A 17,802-nucleotide genomic window follows, 5' to 3' on the forward strand; every position below is an offset into this window, starting at 1 on the left:
GTTTTACAGGAGCGACCCATTTCTTATCATTCTTCTCTTTCGCCACCACATTGTCCGCTATCAGGTCGTCGTAAACCATTTCTGCGAGTGCTACAGCAGAATCAAAGGTAGCAGGTGTACTATCCTTGACCAAGACGTGAACATTCTGTGGCAGTCCCCTGATGTAACACTTGATTCGATTGGCTTTAGTGTTCACCATGTCAGGCACCAGCCTAGACATGCGGTTGAATTCAGTAGTGTATTCGCGGTGTGTCATCTTATCCGCCTTCAGATTCAAAAACTTCATTTCAGCCTTCTCAACCTCAGCAACAGCACAAAATTGTTTCATCAAAAAGTGCTTCAGGTCCTCCCACTTCATCGCCTTAATCTCTTCTTGAGTCTTCCTCTGCTCCACAGTCTCCCACCAGTACATAGCCTCATCTCCAAATGACTGAGTGGCATAACCCACAGCTTGATCAGGATGGCATTCGCTAATTCGGATAACCTTGTCCATGGTGGTTATCCACTTGAGAGTAGCAATTGCATCCCCTAAACCAGTCAGCTTTGGCGGGTCGCAACCCTTAAACGACTTGTATTTACACCCACCTCGGCCTCTCTTTCTGTCATCAACTTTCACTGACCTAACCTTACTCGAGTCGCCTTTCTCTCTCTCATCATCCTTCTTACCGTTCTCTCCTGACCTCTTGGCAGTCCTTGCATGGCTCCTAGCAGATCCTTTGGGATGCAGGTTCTTCACTGCGGCAGCTACAACTTGAGAAATGGCGGCCTGAACTGCAGGATCGAGTTGATACCCTTCATTGTTGCTTAGATTTCGTCCAGTTGCACTTCCTTCCTCCCTTGTGTTAGTAACTAGTTCTGCCGAAGGTTCTCGGACAATACGTGGCCTGCCACGACGTCCAGTACGACCTCCTTGTCCCATAACTTTCCTAGTTCTAGACATTTGTATTCTATAAGGAAACACAAACGTCATCACTTAAGGAACTATTTAGTACAAGGATAGTAAGGCTAATAGGTAATAACAATGGCCAGCTATGATTAGCTGATCACGTTACTTTTTGTGTCCTATACACTTCTCTTTGTGAATCTATTTGTGCTAGTTCTACTCAATTAGACAGCCAAACAGTTAATGCAATCATATACTCCTATCCCTAGCAATTAAGCTAAATTCCTTACACATTCTTACATTATACATGAAATTAATCATACACTTTACCTTTACTGAGCTTGCTTGAGTGACACATGGCTTTCTTGAACTGACATCTTCTTTCTTTTCTTACTTAAGTCTCATTCTCTGTTCGAGTCTAAGCATGTAGGATGCTTAATTTTCTCAAACTTATGCTCTGATACCAACTTGTAAGGCCCCGGTACCGGTGCCCTACATTGTCATTGGATATACTCATAAACACAGTTCTACATGTCAGGGTTAATTAAAACTTTCGCGGAAATAATAAAACTTCAACAATTCATTACAAAACATTCAAACTTGTCTTTAAAAACATAACATATAAATATCTTTATTAAACATCACGAAAAATCTTCACATGTCATCTTTATTATTTTATTATTTCTTTACTAACTCAAGTAAACTTTTCCATCATAAATAAATAATATATTAAATATTATTCTTAGAAATTTCAAGATGTTACAAGTCTACCCTACTTAAAAGAGGTTTCGTCCCCAAAACCTAACTCTTACTTAAACAATACTGGGTAAAACTTACACATCTCTTCTTCAACTTCTTAAGTAGCATCTGATCCCTTACGATGCTTCCATATCACTTTCACTAAAGAAATAACTTTATGACGAAGCTGCTTTTTTTTACGATCCACTATCTCAATAGGCTACTCGTTGTAGTTCAACTGTCCATCAACCTTGATGTCTACTAACAACATGTGGGACGTGTTATCAGCTAGACATTTCCTCAAGTGAGAAACATGAACAGTAGATTGAATCCCTTCTATCTCTTAAGAAAAATCCAGCTTGTAAGCCACTTCGCCCACACGATCGATGATCTTAAACGGTCCAATATACCTTGGACTTAACTTTCCTCTCTTCCTAAAACGAATAATTCATTTCCAAGGAGAGACCTTGAGAATCACATTGTCACCAACGTTAAACTAGATTGGTCATCACCGTTTATCAGCATACGACTTCTGACGGTCTTGAGCAGCTTTCATTTTTGCCTTGATCCGATCAAAACATGAAGAGGTCTCTTGCACAACTTCTAAACTCCCAATCTCCTTCTGACCAATTTCTCCCCAACATACATGAGTTCTACATCGTCTACCATACAATATCTCAAACGGTGGCATACCAATACTCGAGTGGTAGCTGTTGTTATAAGAGAATTCTGCTAGATGCAGATGATCATCCCAACTTCCTCCAAAGTCCAAAACACAAGCACATAGCATATCCTCAAGGGTTTGAATAGTCCTTTCAGACTGCCCATATGTTTGAGGATGATACGCCGTACTGATATTCAATCTTGTTCCCATAGCTTCATGGAACTTCTTCTAGAATCTTGAAGTGAAACGAGTATCTCTATCAGACACGATCATTAATAGCACTCCATGCTTAGCCACAACCTCTTTTATGAACACATTTTCTAACGTTTCTGACGAGATGGCCTCTCGTATAGGCAGAAAGTGAACACTTTTCGTTAGACGGTCCACAATCACCTCAATGGTATTATGATGTTTAGTTGTACGCGATAACTTAGTTATGAAATCCATGGTGATGTGTTCCCATTTCCATTATGGTATCTCTAAAGGCTGCATCTTCCCATAAGGTTTCCGGTGTTCTTCCTTCACTTGCAAACATGTTAAGCACTTATTGGCATAATCTACTACATCATTCTCCATACCCGGCCACCAATAGTCTCTCGTTAGGTCTTGATACATCTTGGTGGATCCTGGATGGATCGAGTACCTTGACTTATGAGCTTCATCTTGGATTCGGCCTCTAAGATCTCTATGGCACGGGATCCACATGCGGTCAAACCTAGTCTTCACACTCCATCAGCTCGTATTTTTGTCCAAAAATTCTTTCCTTCTTCACTAGCTATGGGTTAATGATCAACTTATACGACTTCACTGTTGCAATGGCTTCTTCATTCTTACGGTTTAGTGTGCATCAGCAACCACATTAGCCTTGCCCAAATAGTACTTGATATCACAGTCGTAGTCCTTTATCAACTCCAACCATCATCTTTATCTCATATTTAGCTCCTTCTGCTCGAACTAAGAAAAACAAATACAAAAACTTTGACTGACGTGATAACCAACTACACCACGAAACCAGCTTGTGTATTTTGTTTAAGAGTATTCACTTAACTGAATCTAGTAGCATAAATGAGCGTGTTCAGTTATATACTCTGTTTAAACACAAGCTGGCTTTATGGTTCATAGCTAAGCCAAACTAATACAAAATGGTTATCGACCAAAAACAACGAAAGTTAAACTGACTCGATTCAAAGACTATCACAGCTCTAAATATTAAAAAACAGGCACTTTAGTTCATGGTTTCAAGACCCGACAAAACACATCCTTCATAATAATATATGCAAACTCTTTTCCCAAACGCATCCGATTGGTAGAAATACTTCAAACTCTTATGATCGGTGTATACAGTACACTTAGTACCATATAAGTAGTGTCTCCAAATCTTGAGAGCATGTAAAACTGTTACTAGCTCTAAGTCATGCATCGGGTAGGTACTCTCATGACCTTTCAACTGTTTGGACGCATAAGCTATCACTAGTTTCTCGTTGCATTAACACGCAACCTAACCCACGATGAGAAGCATCGGTACAAACAACCAAATCCTCATCACCATCGGGTAGAGTATGGTTTGAAGCTTGTGTGAGTGTTTTCTTCAACTCCTTGAAAACTTCTTCTTAAAATTTACCCCAATTGAATACTACGGACTTTCGGGTCATATCGGTCAACTGTGCGGCTATATTGGAGAAGCCTTCAATGAATCTCATATAATAGCCCGCCAACCCTAAGAAGTTTCGTATATCAATAGGGTTTTGCGGAGTCCTCTAATTCATTATCGCCTCAATCTTAGATGGGTCTACTGTAATCCCTTCAGGATTGATCATGTGACCTAAAAACTGCACTTCACGCAACCAGAATGCGCACTTTGAAAACTTAGCATGCAACTTCACTTCCTTCAAAGTGTCTAATACTTCTCTTAGATGTTCTGCATGGTCATACTCGTTCTTTGAATAAAAAAATATATCGTTAATTAAAACGATAACTGACTTGTCTAACAATGGCCGACATACCCTATTCATCATATCCATAAATGCCGCGGGAGCATTCGTTAGACCGAACGACATCACGAGGAACTCGTAGTGTCCATACCGCATCCGAAACGCTGTCTTAGGGATGCCTGCCTCCTTCACCTTCAGCTGATGATAGCTTGATCTAAGTTCTACTCGTGGGAACCAATTCGAACCTTGTAGTTAATCAAACAAATCTTTAATCCGTGGCAACGGATATCTGTTCTTCACCGTAAGCTTATTCAACTCATGATAGTCTATGCACATTCTCATACTTTCATCCTTCTTCTTAACAAATAATGCCGGTGATCCCCACGGGGAAACACCTGGTCTTATAAAACCTTTATCGAGGAGTTCTTGTAGTTGGGACATCAATTATTTCATCTCGTACGGCACCAGGCGGTAAGGTGCTTTCGCGACGGGCTGTGCTCCTGGTATTAAGTCTATTCAACCCCGGAAGATCCTCAGGGAACACTTCTGGGTAGTCGCGCACAACAGGAACATCTTTCACTTATTTCATCTCGGCCATAGCTTCGACAACATACGCAGGTAGACACCGCACCCTCGCCTTAACAAACATTCAGCTTTTATCGTCGAAATAACATTAAGCCCTGAACTTTCTTTATCACCATAAACCGTCACCGTACCACCATCCAAGGACTTTAATCTTATCAACCTACTCTTACACACTATTTGGGTCTCACACTCAAATAGCAAATCCATTCCCAAAACCACATCGAACCCTCCAAAGGTCATAACATACAAGGTAACAGGGAACTCACGTCCCTATAACTCTATCTTACAATCCTTAACTATTCTCATTATCCTAACCGAGGTTTCACTAGCGGTTGCTACGGTAAACTTTTCAGGCACACGACAATATTTCATTTTGGCTAACTTACTAAATGCCGTAGCTACAAAACTTCTATTTGCACCTGGTTCGAACAACACAGAAGCGGAAATACCGTTTACTAGAAACGTACCTATCATGACATTTGGGATCTGCTTGGCTTGCTCCTGAGTTAGCATGTAGGCCTTGGTCCTTGGCCTAGACTGGTCAGCGTCCTTCTTTCCACTTCCTCCGACCTCGGTACATTCTCTTGCCATATGAACCTTCTTATCGCACTTGTAACATGTGGGCTTGGCATTGCATTCGTGAGCGTAATGCCCCACCTTCCCACATTTGTAACAAGCATTTGACCCTAACCTGCATTCTCCACCATGAGATTCCCACACTTATGGCACACATCAGAACCAGTACCCCACTTGCACTCACCATCATGCACTTTTTCATAAGTCTTGCATGATTTCCTTTCCCACACTTTCTGTTTCATATCCTTGGAGTTGCACAAATGAGTACTAGGTCGTTTAGTAGGAACATCCCACTTCTTCTATTTCTTCTCTTCCACCACCACATCGTCCACAACCAGATCATCGTAAATCATCTCTGCGAGTTCGACAGCAGAGTCAAAAGTAGCAGGTTTACTTGCCCTGACTAAGGTGCGGACGTTCTGTGGAAGTCCTCTAATGTAACACTTGATTCGATTGGCCTCGGTGTTCACCATGTCAGGCACCAACCTCGACATGCGGTTGAATTCAGCAGTGTACTCGCGGTGTGTCATCTTACCCGCCCTCAAATTCAGGAACTTCATCTCAGCCCTCTCAACTTCAGCATATGCACGGAAACGTTTCATGACCATCTCCTTCAAGTCATCCCACCTCATCGCCTTAATCTCTTCTCGAGTCTTCCTCTGTTCCACAGTCTCCCACCAGTACCTAGCTTCATCTCCAAACGACTGGGTAGCATAACCCGCAGCTTGGTCAGGACAAAACTCACTAATTCAGATTACCTTGTCTATGGCGGTTATCCATTGGAGAGTAGTGATTGCATCCCCTAAACCAGTCAGCTTTGGCGGGTCGCAACCTTTGAACGACTTATAGTTACACCCACCTCGGCCTCTCTTTCTCTCATCAACTTTCGCCGATCGAACTTCACTCGAATCACCTTCCCCATCATCAGCTTTCTTACCGTCATCCCCTGCCCTCCCAACGGTCCTTACATGGCTGCAGACTTTTCAGCTTGCAGGTTCTTCATTGCAGCAGCTACAGCTTGAGCAATGGCGGCTTGAACAACATGATCCAGTTGATATCCTTTGTTGCTTAGTCCTCGCACACTCATCTCTTCCCTTGTGTTAGTAACTGGTTCTACTGAAGGTTCCCGGGTAATGTGTGGCCTACCACGACGTCCCGTACGACCTCCTTGATTGACAACCTTTCTTTCTCCAGCCATTCGTATTCTATAAGGAAACACAAACGTCATCACTTAAGGAACTATATAGTACAAGGATAGTAATGCTAACAGGTAATAACAGTGGCCAGCTGTGATTAGCTGATCACGTTTCTTTCTGTGTCATATACACTTCCCTTCGTGAGTCCACTTGTGCTAGTTCTACTTTTAAACAGTTAGACAATCTAACAGTTCATGTAATCATATACTTAGAAATTAAGCTATCTTACTTACACATTATTACATTTCACATAAGGTTAATCATATACTTTACCTTAACTTAGCTTGCTTGAGTGAAACATGACATTCTTGAACTGACATCTTCTTTCTTTTCTTACTTAAGTCCCATTCTCTGTTCGAGTCTAAGCATGTAGGATGCTTATTTCTCTCGAACTTACGCTCTGATACCAAATTTTAAGACCCCGATCCCAATGCCCTACATAGACGTTGGATTTACTCATAAACACAGTTCTAAATATCAGAGTTAATTAAAACTTTTTGCGGAATGATAAACTTCAAACATATATTACAGAATCGTTCAAATCTTTTCAAATTAAACATATTTTATCTTTCAAATTAAAACATAAACCACAATAACATCATAACATTTTCCTCAAGATGCTAGTTTCTTGTGTTTAATGCCAGGTGTCCTTATTCAAGCGAGTTGACCTCAACCTATTCACCTGCATGCATACTAAAAGTCAGCTATGCCGAGTGAGTTCTAGTTAATCAGGCAACATACAATACATTCACATACTTACTTATATGTATCCGAAGATACATATTAGTTACTTAACCTTTTCATTCTTTCTATCGTACATACATAAGTATATACCTTAATTCTTACTTTCATTCTTTCTTTCTTTCATACTTTCATAATTTATCTTACTTTACATACATACTTATACGTTTTAAAGAGCCTTTCGCCCTATAACCTCACATATATTATTAGGGTCTGCCACCCTTAAAGTACCTTTCGCCTTATAACCTCACAAATATTACTAGGGTCTGCCACCCTCCTTCACACATATTATTAGGGTCTGCCACCCTTCTTCACAGATATTCTTAGGGTTTGCGACCCTCCTTCACATATATTATTAGGTTCTGCCACCCTCATTCACAGATATTATTAGGGTCTGCCACCCTTCTTCACATATATTATTAGGGTCTGCCACCTTCTTACTGTCGATTCATACATACCTTCCTTTTCTTTTACATTATTATATACATCCATACACACTCTTAATCTTTGCTACATCATTCATATATCATACATACATCCTTCATAAACATTCATATATCATACATACATCATTCATAAACATTCACATAGCATACACTTACCAGTTAAGGTAAGTGTATGAACTAATCACATCGAGTATGCACACAAGCCCGAAATCATAACAAGGAAGTGGGGCTAGAAACTCACCTGGATCCGGTTATGTTCGGAGCCAACAGTAATCCCTTTCTTTAATTGTACACGGCTAACTGTTAAATATATGTATTTGTTAAGCAATTGTATAATTTATTAAGTTTGTATTTCAATTAACCAACACACTTACTAAGTTAGGCTCGTTCGTTTAGTTTACATTGATGGTGTGACCTTCGTCATTTTCCAATTTGATTCGTATTCGCTCTTGTATTTGTTTTTATTATGAAAACAGACTTGTCTTGTATCCCGAACCTTTAAATAATATAAAAATGAAGAATTTTATGTTACATATTTTTTTTATGATTGTCGGATCTTAAAAACATCTTTTACAACCCTTAAAATGCCCCTAAAACGCTCAAAACGAACAGAGACTAAAACTGCCAAAGTTGAAGATCAGATTTTTCCTCCGCGACACTTAGCGCCGCGCTAAGGAGCCCTGTAGCAGCCAGTTACGTTTTTGTTGTCATTTATCACATGTTTGACCCTCTAAACCAATCAAAATGCTTGGAAATCTCTAAAACAACCTTATGGATAACCCTTACACCTTATCCTTCATAAATCAAGACCACACAACTCATTTGAACCTACTCATACTACCAAACACTCTCAATCTAAGCTCCAAACTCCATCTTTCAAGTTCTTCCTTGTTTGACTTCTAAAAGTCAAACAAGAACATTTATTTAATTCTAACTAACTTTAAGTAATTAAAGATTGTTGTTGCAACATATATATATATATATATATATATATATATATATATATATATACCCCTTGTTTTCCTTCAGATTTCACTTCTCTGGTCTCGGTCGGTGAAGTGTTGGGCTTATAAGGCAAGGCTACATGAAGGATTATTGCAATCCTTGATTATACTATATTCCGTCTTAATGCTTATTAATATTGTAGTTACTATTTATTTCAGTTTGTAAATTAATTTACTGAGTTCCACAGTATTGGGTATGTGATGATTATCCTCGGTCTTATCCCTAGTCGAGCACCGAACTGAAACCGAACTCTCGCTTAAAAGCTTTGTTTGCTTAAGTAGTTGAATAAACATATTGTGTGTAAGATTTGAATATTTTACTTTCTAAAATCATTTTTATTATAAGTTCCATGGTATTGGGTATGTGGTGACTATCCTCGGTCTTATCCCGAGTCGAGCACCGAACTTAAACCGAACTCTCATTTAAAAGCTTTGTTTGTTTAAATAGTTGAATAAGCATGTTGTATTTAAGATTTGAATATTATACTTTCCCAAAATCATTTTTAATAAGTTCCAGGGTATTGGGTATGTGGTGACTATCCTCGGTCTTATCCCGAGTCAAGAACCGAACCAAAACCAAACTTTCGTTTAAATACGTTATATATAAAATGATTTAATAATATGCTACATATAAGATTGTGTATTATAATTTCTAAGTTATTTAATAAATTCCATGGTATTGGGCATGTGGTAACCATCTTCGGTCTTATTCCTAGTCAAGGACCGAACCAAACCAAACTAAACCGAGTTCACTCGCTTAAGACACACTAGTTGTGTTTTGGGCCACCAAAACTCGTAGTTTTTTTTAAAATATATTATAAACCAATTTTAGTTATTTTCTCAACAAACTCGACATGTCGGCTCCAACTTGATCTTATAACAAGTTGGACGATAAAATCGAACACTCGCTTAACGAACGTTAAGGTTCTTCTCAATAGAACTACAAACTTGGTTAAGTTTACTTTTGATTTTATTGAGTTATCTCATAACATTTATCACTTTGGAATGTTGGCTTAAGACTTGACTTATTATTCAAGACCCGAACCGACTAATCTGAACGCTCATTAAGTCTCGTTTTTGGTATCTATATAACAAAGGGTCTTGCAATATTGCATTTATACCCACATAGTTACTTAACATAGGTTAAGTAAAACTAATGAATAGAATACCGAGACTCGATTTTGAGCAAACTTACTTTTCAAAAACCATTACTTTAATTTCTCAAGTATTTACATTTTAAATCTCAAACTTTAATTAATTATTTAACTTGTCATTTTGTTTTACTTTAAAGTCTTTCAAGACCATCTTCCAACCCGAGACCCTTTTAACCTAGACCTCGCTCGTTGAACTTATTATCCCGGTTTATCACAAACAAACCCTCCAAGTTATTTATTTAATGTGAGTACTTTTTCATCCCCCGTTTTCCATATTACATTTTAGGGCTGACATTGTATACTTATTCAAATTCAAATGATTTGTTCATTGTGTCTCAAACCACAAACTCTTTAGTATATGTTACTTAAATAAATGCTCGATTTGGTGTTGTACGCTTTACATGATAACATGTTATATGTTTATTGCTTTAGGCGGGTTGACCTCTATTAAACTATTAAGCATGATCATGCACTCCCCTAACTATTTTAGCTTAATTGCTAATAGCATAGGACAACTATTATCCGAGTATATTTGGTTGTTACCATATAGAAATGTGTCTCAAACTAATTACTATTTGCACATCTAGATTGTTGCTAATATTTATTGCTCCATATACGAGTTGTGGATTTCATCTATTATATACTTACTGTTCAAAACCATGAAAATTGCTCACCAACATTCGTGTTGACAAAGTTTATTTTATGCAATGTTACAGGTTTATTACTTGGTTGATTTGGAGACTTGAAGAACTATTATCTTGTGACCGTTTAGGTTATTAGACATAAATGGACAATTTATTTGTTTGATTATTTATTCGGTTATTTGTATGAAAAATGTTGTGCTATTTATGATATTATGAACATAAATGAGTTGTTTAACTATTGTCACTTAATAGTGTCGTTGTGCAATGGACAATCGGTCAAGTCCCAACGTTTCCGTCGCTTTTGGTCGGGGTGTGACAAATGGGCTAGCTTTGTTTTACATTAGGATATAGGCTTAGTAAACTCGTGAACTTTGTTAGATTAAACCCACTGTCCATTATGGCATCTGGACCCAACTGGAACCAGACCCAAAGTCCACAACATGACACTAAATGGCCAAGAACTCAAAGATAGAGAACTCAGCAGAGAACTCAGATGAACCGAGAACTCAATGGGAACCAACAACTCAAGGGAACCGAGAACCCATAAACGAGAACTCCAAATAGAGAACTCATGACCGAGAACTCTAAACAGGGAACTTGTGACCGAGAACTCAAGGGAACCGAGAACCCATGTCTGATGCTTTTATTCCTTTCTTTTCATTTCTTTCCTTTCTCTCGTAACTACTGATGATTTTTATTATTATTTTTATTAACATGGCTATTTTCTTATCCATATTACTCTCATTATTATTAAATCATCAATATCTAACCTGTTTTTGGTATAAAGCTTGAACCTTTATCGATTTCAAAACCCGTTTTTGCTAGATCTAGAATACTAAACGAGCCGAACTTAACTAATGATTTGAAGGAATCCGACCCATAACGTTTTCGTTTCAACGTCAAGTTTATATTTTTATTAACCCTTAGACCCCGATATAAGGTTCCATAATTTTTCATAGAAAACCCGATATCAAATGAACAATCATTAAGATAATACGTACCTTAAATGGACCGATCTTTTAGGCTTCACGTTTGTCCTAGCTAAGCTTTGATGATCTCTTGTTATTGTAGATAATAAACAAACTTGATCTTTCTTTGATATGGTCTGAAATTATAAAGATGGATTGGTGGTGTAGAGAGTGTATGGTTAAGTGTGTGTTTTTGAAGGTGTAGGCTATTTTGTAAAGATGGATGAAAATTGAAATGATTAGGGTTTAAAGGGTATTTATACTCCCTTAAGACGATGGACCTAAGGCCCATCTTTCCGTTTTAGTCCATATGTAATTCCATCTTTAAAGCCTATTTATCTTTCCATCTTTATTATTTTATTATTTCTCTACTAACTCAAGTAAACTTTTCCATCATGAATAAATAATATATTAAATATTATTCTTAGAAATTTCAGGATTTACACTTAGCTTACATAATATTATTATCCCATACACATCAATCACAGTACGACGAATCAACAACCTTTACTTACACAATCATCAACCCACCCTACATAATATATAACACAATCGTTACGCTAACCTGACACAACAAAAGTAAAGTCAAAATTAGGTTAAAAACATGGAAAATGTCACAACTAAGAGCATTCCTAACTCATCCTCTAAAATTATGTGATGAGAATTTGCAAATTATAGTGTGGGGCTATGAGTGTAAATTATAAGGTTTAGAGATAAAATGTAGTGATTTTTGTAAGTTTGGGGAATCTTTGTTTGCCCATATTTATTTTTTAATATTAGTTGAACTAGTTGTGAGTAGAAGATAGGGATCACTATCATGATAAAGGAAAAAAATATTATTTAATTGAACAAAAGAGAGAAATGCAGTGTTTTTTAGTATAATTATAGAGACAGAGATGGAGGCGGGCTGGGAATGCTCTAAGAGCATTCTCAACCTAGTCCTAAAAAATGTGTGCGGGGAATTGAAAATTATATGGTATGGTTATAAATGGTTGTGAGTAGAGGAGAGAGAAAACATTATACAAGAAATTTAAATTTGGGGTTTCACTGTTCACACCGTATAATATATAATATTTTCTGAAAGTGGTTGTAAGTGAATGACAAAGAATTGATAAAGATAAAAGTATAATAAATATATTATTTAATTAAAAAGGAAAGAAAAACTGTATTGATTTTTAATGTAATTATATATATATATATATATATATGAATATATGGTAAAGAGTTGAATATGAATGCTCTAAAATAATCAATCAACCCATAGTTTAACAAAAGATAAATGTATAATATATATGATGCATAAGTGAAGGACCTCTAAAATTTGAAGAGGTACAAAATTTATTTCATGCAAAATGTATAACATGTAATGCATAAAGTTTTGAAACATTATAGGGGTAATATTGTATTTAGGGCACATCATGTGCATTATTTTTTTTTTAAATAATAATAATTATAAGTTTGGTTCTTAACTGCAATTAATTTGTGTTAATTTATATAATAGTTATATAATTAACCATTATTCAAAACCAACTACTTCCGTGATTTTTTAACGACCATAAATTTTTCAAACGTTAGTATTATTTAAAAAATTATTACACCATAAAAATAAACATTTTATTTTCTTTAATTTGAGTATGGTATTGCTATATTTTTTTAACTTTAATAAACTAACATATTACGTGTGATTACCGGTTAGGACCTAAAACAAATTGAGTCGGGCGAGCTCGGGTCATGTGTAAGACCAAATTAGGGTTGGAACGAGCTTATACAAAAAAGGATAATTTAGTTCGATTCGTGTCGGTACGGGTTTGAGTAGAAGGGACTTAGGTAAGAAAATCTTTTAGTTTAGGACAGTGTTAGGTTGGAATAGGATTCGAATTAAAACAGGTTGGGTTAAAAAATATTTATTTGAAACTATAATACATTTCAGTTTTGCTACTTGATTTTCGTCACTAGTTATGCGAAGACATTGTTTACATGTACGGGGACCGATAAACGTGTGTCAAGCGTCAACACGTAACACACGTAATTAACCAACATCGGTAAGAACTCAACCCAACTCCCTGCACCAGTAATCAGCCTGAATTACGTGCAAGTTGTTGGCTATGCAAGTTTAATGCCTGTATCAGGTGCCGGTTACGTGTGTTCAATCTTTGGTTACACACGTATTGACTTTGCACGAGATACACATCTACATTCGAGTTATGTGTGCACTGTCATCAATTGACGCATGCATGTAACAACATTGATTATGCGTTCAATGTCATATTGCACGTTCACCCCGTTGCATCGCGCGAACACCCAACTAGTGTATAATAATAGGTTAGAGATTGCAAATTCCTATGACTTATTGGCTTAGCCGTGCGATGTTCGGTTTGGGGTTTTTAGGTTGCTATCAGATAAAAAAAAGGTTAGAAATGTAAATAATTATTGTGTCCACATTACAAGTATTATTCACCGGTAATTTAAAGTCGCATTTAACCCGACCATGTTCGATCTCTTGTAGTGTACTTATTTCAAAACTGTAGAACCTTTCAAAAAGACAAGAAATAAGATCTTGGCATAATTTTTTGTGGCTCGATGCATCCAGCAAGATAAAAAAAAGTCAACTTTACTGAATACCTTGGACAAGACTATAGGTATATTATAATAATAATATATATACAAATATATATACATATAGTATATAATAATAATAATATATATACATAGAGAGAGAGAGAGACCTATGTGTTATACTTTTCTTGCATGGCTGGAAGGCTCAAAAGACACAGAATAAAAGAACAAAATAAGAGATTAATTAGACAGCTTTAAGGCGTAAATGAAGGAAAAGAAGAGATTTTTGGAACAAATTCACACCAAGAGACAGACAAATAATTGAAATTATTCATAAACTTAATTATTTGTTTATTAAAAAACAAAGAAAACACCAAAAAAACATTATGGACAGAACTCGTAGGTGCTGCCGGCTACATATACCACCATTACTCGTAGGTATACCCTAAATATAATATATCCCCTTAATTCCTTAAATCAAACTTTGCATCCAAATATATATATATATACCGGAAACAAAATCAAATTAACCTTTAAGTTTCGAGTTAATTGCATAAATATTCCGGAAACAACACTAATTAGCGAGTCCAGTTTGCGTGTAGATCGAAGTTATTATGTGACTGATCACCAGTGTTTATTTAGTCTCTTGGAATTTGATGGAAGAATTGCGTACTGGGCATGTAATCGTTGTTGCCACCGAGTGATGAGTATATCGAATGACTAAAAGATGTGTCACCACCGGAAGAGGTGTCTCCGCCCATGTACTGACTTTCGGGACCTTGATCATAGAGAATTCCTTTAAACAAATGCCCGCCAATGTTCACGGCGGCTTGATATGCGATTTGGTCTTCGGTTTCATCCATCGAGCTAACCCTTACACATCTGAAGTCTGCCTGTGTTGTCACTTCTGGTGGGAAATTACCGACTTCTAACCCTAGTTTCACAACACACAAAAACAATCATTAATATACAAGTTCTTGTATTTCTGTCCTAGAAAATAATGATTAACATTATAACCAACCTATACACTTGGGGGTATAGTATAACATGATAAAATAGGATTTCATATATTTTTGTGCCTACAAATAGTATACTACATACTACAATAACATGAACGAACATCTAACCAATATAGGACTCTAGCAGTTATTTAAACATAAATACATATCTTTTCTGACCTCTGAAATCCAACAAATGAAATACACTAATCAATTATCTAGTCTGACTTAGGTCAAAACGACAGTTTTTTGTGAGAACACGCGGTACATTACACAAATCATTTATGTTTTCAATCTAAAAGAAATAAAACAAAAGAAAATAATTGAAATATAACATATGTTTTCAATCTAAAAAAACATATGAAATGAAACATAAAAATCAGATAACATATAGATTTGTATTTAGGAACTACAAAATTTAAAAAATATGAACCATCATCAAGAAATCAAACAATTTAAGTTTTTTTTTTTGAATTTGTTTTATCCTCCAAATAATTTAGTGCAGTGCAATTTACTTCACCATCATCAATAAACATGTAACATAAAAGATAGCTTAATAAAATAATTAAAAGTTTTGTATAATTTGTGTATCAGACTAACCATATACCATAATCAATAACCAGAAATAATTGAAAACCTAATTAACCAACACACGTAGTCTAGCAATTATTCTAAATAAATTCAATTTACTTTTTCATTAACGTTAACAATTAGGGTAGAGTGATTGAATATCATAAATGAGTATTATATTGACGTTTAAGCTTCTCTTATTAAAAAATATGTTTGGTAGGACTAAAAATATAGTAAAAGTGTTAATCATCTTCATCAATTCAACCCCCCCCCCCCAAAAAAAAAAAAAAAAACAATCAAAGTCACGAGATGACATATTATGAGTTATTATTCGATTAAATTACTCGATGATATATTTTCATATTCGTGTTTGCTTAGAATCCGCTTATAAGATCACATAATTAAGTGATTCCAAAAATTGTGATTAAAAAAATGAAAGATAAAGATATAATGCATCCACAAGTACAAAGAATAATTAGGTTTAATTTCTTCAATATATACACAATCTTTTAATGCAATAATTTATAAAAAGAATAATTAATTTAATTGGCAAAATATAGACACAAATCTAGAGAATCTTGGTTACAGAATCTAGTACCTGAAGCAACTGCAGTAGCAGCAGTAATTGGATTAGCCAAATTAGGGTTTTCAGGATCTTCAACCGATCTCGTTCTTTTGGTGTTTTGAAGAAGATGACGGCCGTTGTCATCTTGTTTTGTGGCGGAGTTATACTGCTGTCTTTCCCGGCGTCTGGCCGCCGGAACCCACGTGCTTTTCACGTGGGTGTGACACTGAAACCCTCTGCTCTTGCAACAAGTTCTACACATAATATGAGGACAATCTTTCTTTGCTTGGTTGCCACAGTCTTGACAACTCACGCCACCACTAGTACCACTACCACCACCACCCGTCACTACAAAACTCGCAGATCCCCAAGTGGATTCATCTGAGAAATTAATAAACCGTCCATCACCACCACTCATGGAATAATTTGCTACTCCGGGTAGCAAATTATGAGCATGTGGCAGTTCCTGCCACAGCTCGAAATCTTTGGTGGTGGTAGGACGGGGGTGGTGGTTGTGGTGATGTGTGGTTCTGGTTGTTGTACTCGAACTGTACAACAACCAGCTGCTACCAGATTCAATAGGGTCTTGTTGGATAGAGTTAGTTGCAGATCCTAATGAGAAGAAGGCAGCCATAGCTTCTGCAAGAGACAAGTACTCCTACAACATCCCAATTGTGACTTATCCATAGCCAAACAAAACTATAACCTAACCAAACCTATTTTCTAGATATCTTAATTATTAATATTTATTATTAATATAATTAAGGAAAAGTAAAAAAAAATACTTTTATTTTGGTTAATTGAAATCAATATTTTAGAATTGTGGTTTGAAAATGAGAGAATTGAAGATGATTGATTCAGTTGTGTGGTTGTTGTACGTGAGCATTAAAGAAGCTAAAAATTACAGGTCTGCCACGCCGCCGTAGCCATTAAAGCAGCAACTTCTTTCTTCTTTTCTTTCTTCTCTTTCTCTGCTGCTGCTTCTCTTGCTGTTTCTTTCTTTAATTCTTTAATTGATAGAAGCTGCTGCTTGTTTTGTGGGATTTCATCTCAGTCTCTCTCTCACACACAGACACACACAGTGAGGGTGAGAGAAATATGAAAAAGAATGGAGTGAGTGAATTACATAAAGGTTCTCCAAACTGCCACTTGAATTTCAAGTTTAACCATTTAGTCAACTTTTGTATAGAAATGAGCACCTTTGTTTCTATTCTTTTTCTCATTTTCTGTAATAAAATAAATTAATATAAACATTTATCTAATGTATTTGGTGATATTTGGTTTTATGCATTTGTTTTTTTCTAGAAGGACAACACGTATTTCTATCCACATGTGACTAATGATGTTCAAACATTTTATTTTATTGGTAACTAGTAAATTTATCTTCCTATTGTGACAATAGGGTTTTACATCGATCAGTTGGGAACGACAAAGACTAATATTGATACCGTTCTCGACCATACCAACACCGCTATCCATTTGTAAAGGATAAAAAACATATGCTTTACATCGACAGAAAGTCATAAAAAAGAATACTGCCACCCTTGATCATTTTTTTTTGAAATGGACCGCTCTCGATTGAT

The 17,802-nt window shown here is 36.3% G+C and overlaps 1 protein-coding gene across 2 annotated transcripts; it reads right to left on the bottom strand.

Moving 5' to 3' along the window:
- Positions 1-14,491: 14,491 nt before the first annotated feature.
- LOC143576751 (protein EXPRESSION OF TERPENOIDS 1-like) lies at positions 14,492-17,571 on the bottom strand. Of its 2 annotated transcripts, none has more exons than XM_077060779.1 (2): positions 16,253-17,571; positions 14,492-15,011 (listed from the first exon to the last, which is right to left on the bottom strand). In XM_077060779.1, exons 1-2 carry the CDS (start codon positions 16,851-16,853, stop codon positions 14,725-14,727), a joined length of 888 nt encoding a protein of 295 aa, XP_076916894.1. In that variant the 5' UTR covers positions 16,854-17,571; the 3' UTR covers positions 14,492-14,724. The 2 variants fall into 2 exon arrangements, with proteins under 2 accessions (XP_076916894.1, XP_076916893.1); XM_077060778.1 differs by having other exon boundaries at positions 14,493-15,020; positions 16,253-17,570.
- Between the last annotated feature and the right edge of the window lie 231 nt (positions 17,572-17,802).

Source organism: Bidens hawaiensis, unplaced genomic scaffold (genome assembly GCF_021521415.1).
Source record: "Bidens hawaiensis isolate Kalapana, Puna unplaced genomic scaffold, B.hawaiensis_p1.1 tig00028286_1, whole genome shotgun sequence".
In the NCBI taxonomy this organism is placed as follows: domain Eukaryota; kingdom Viridiplantae; phylum Streptophyta; class Magnoliopsida; order Asterales; family Asteraceae; genus Bidens; species Bidens hawaiensis.

What these genes read in the sequence shown, in the direction of transcription:
- LOC143576751 (XM_077060778.1), bottom strand. Translation starts at nt 16,853, where the DNA reads ATGGCTGCCTTCTTCTCATTAGGATCTGCAACTAACTCTATCCAACAA. An exon ending in TGCTACTGCAGTTGCTTCAG is followed by an intron (nt 15,021 to 16,252) that starts GTACTAGATTCT and finishes TTGTGAAACTAG; the next exon opens with GGTTAGAAGTCGGTAATTTC.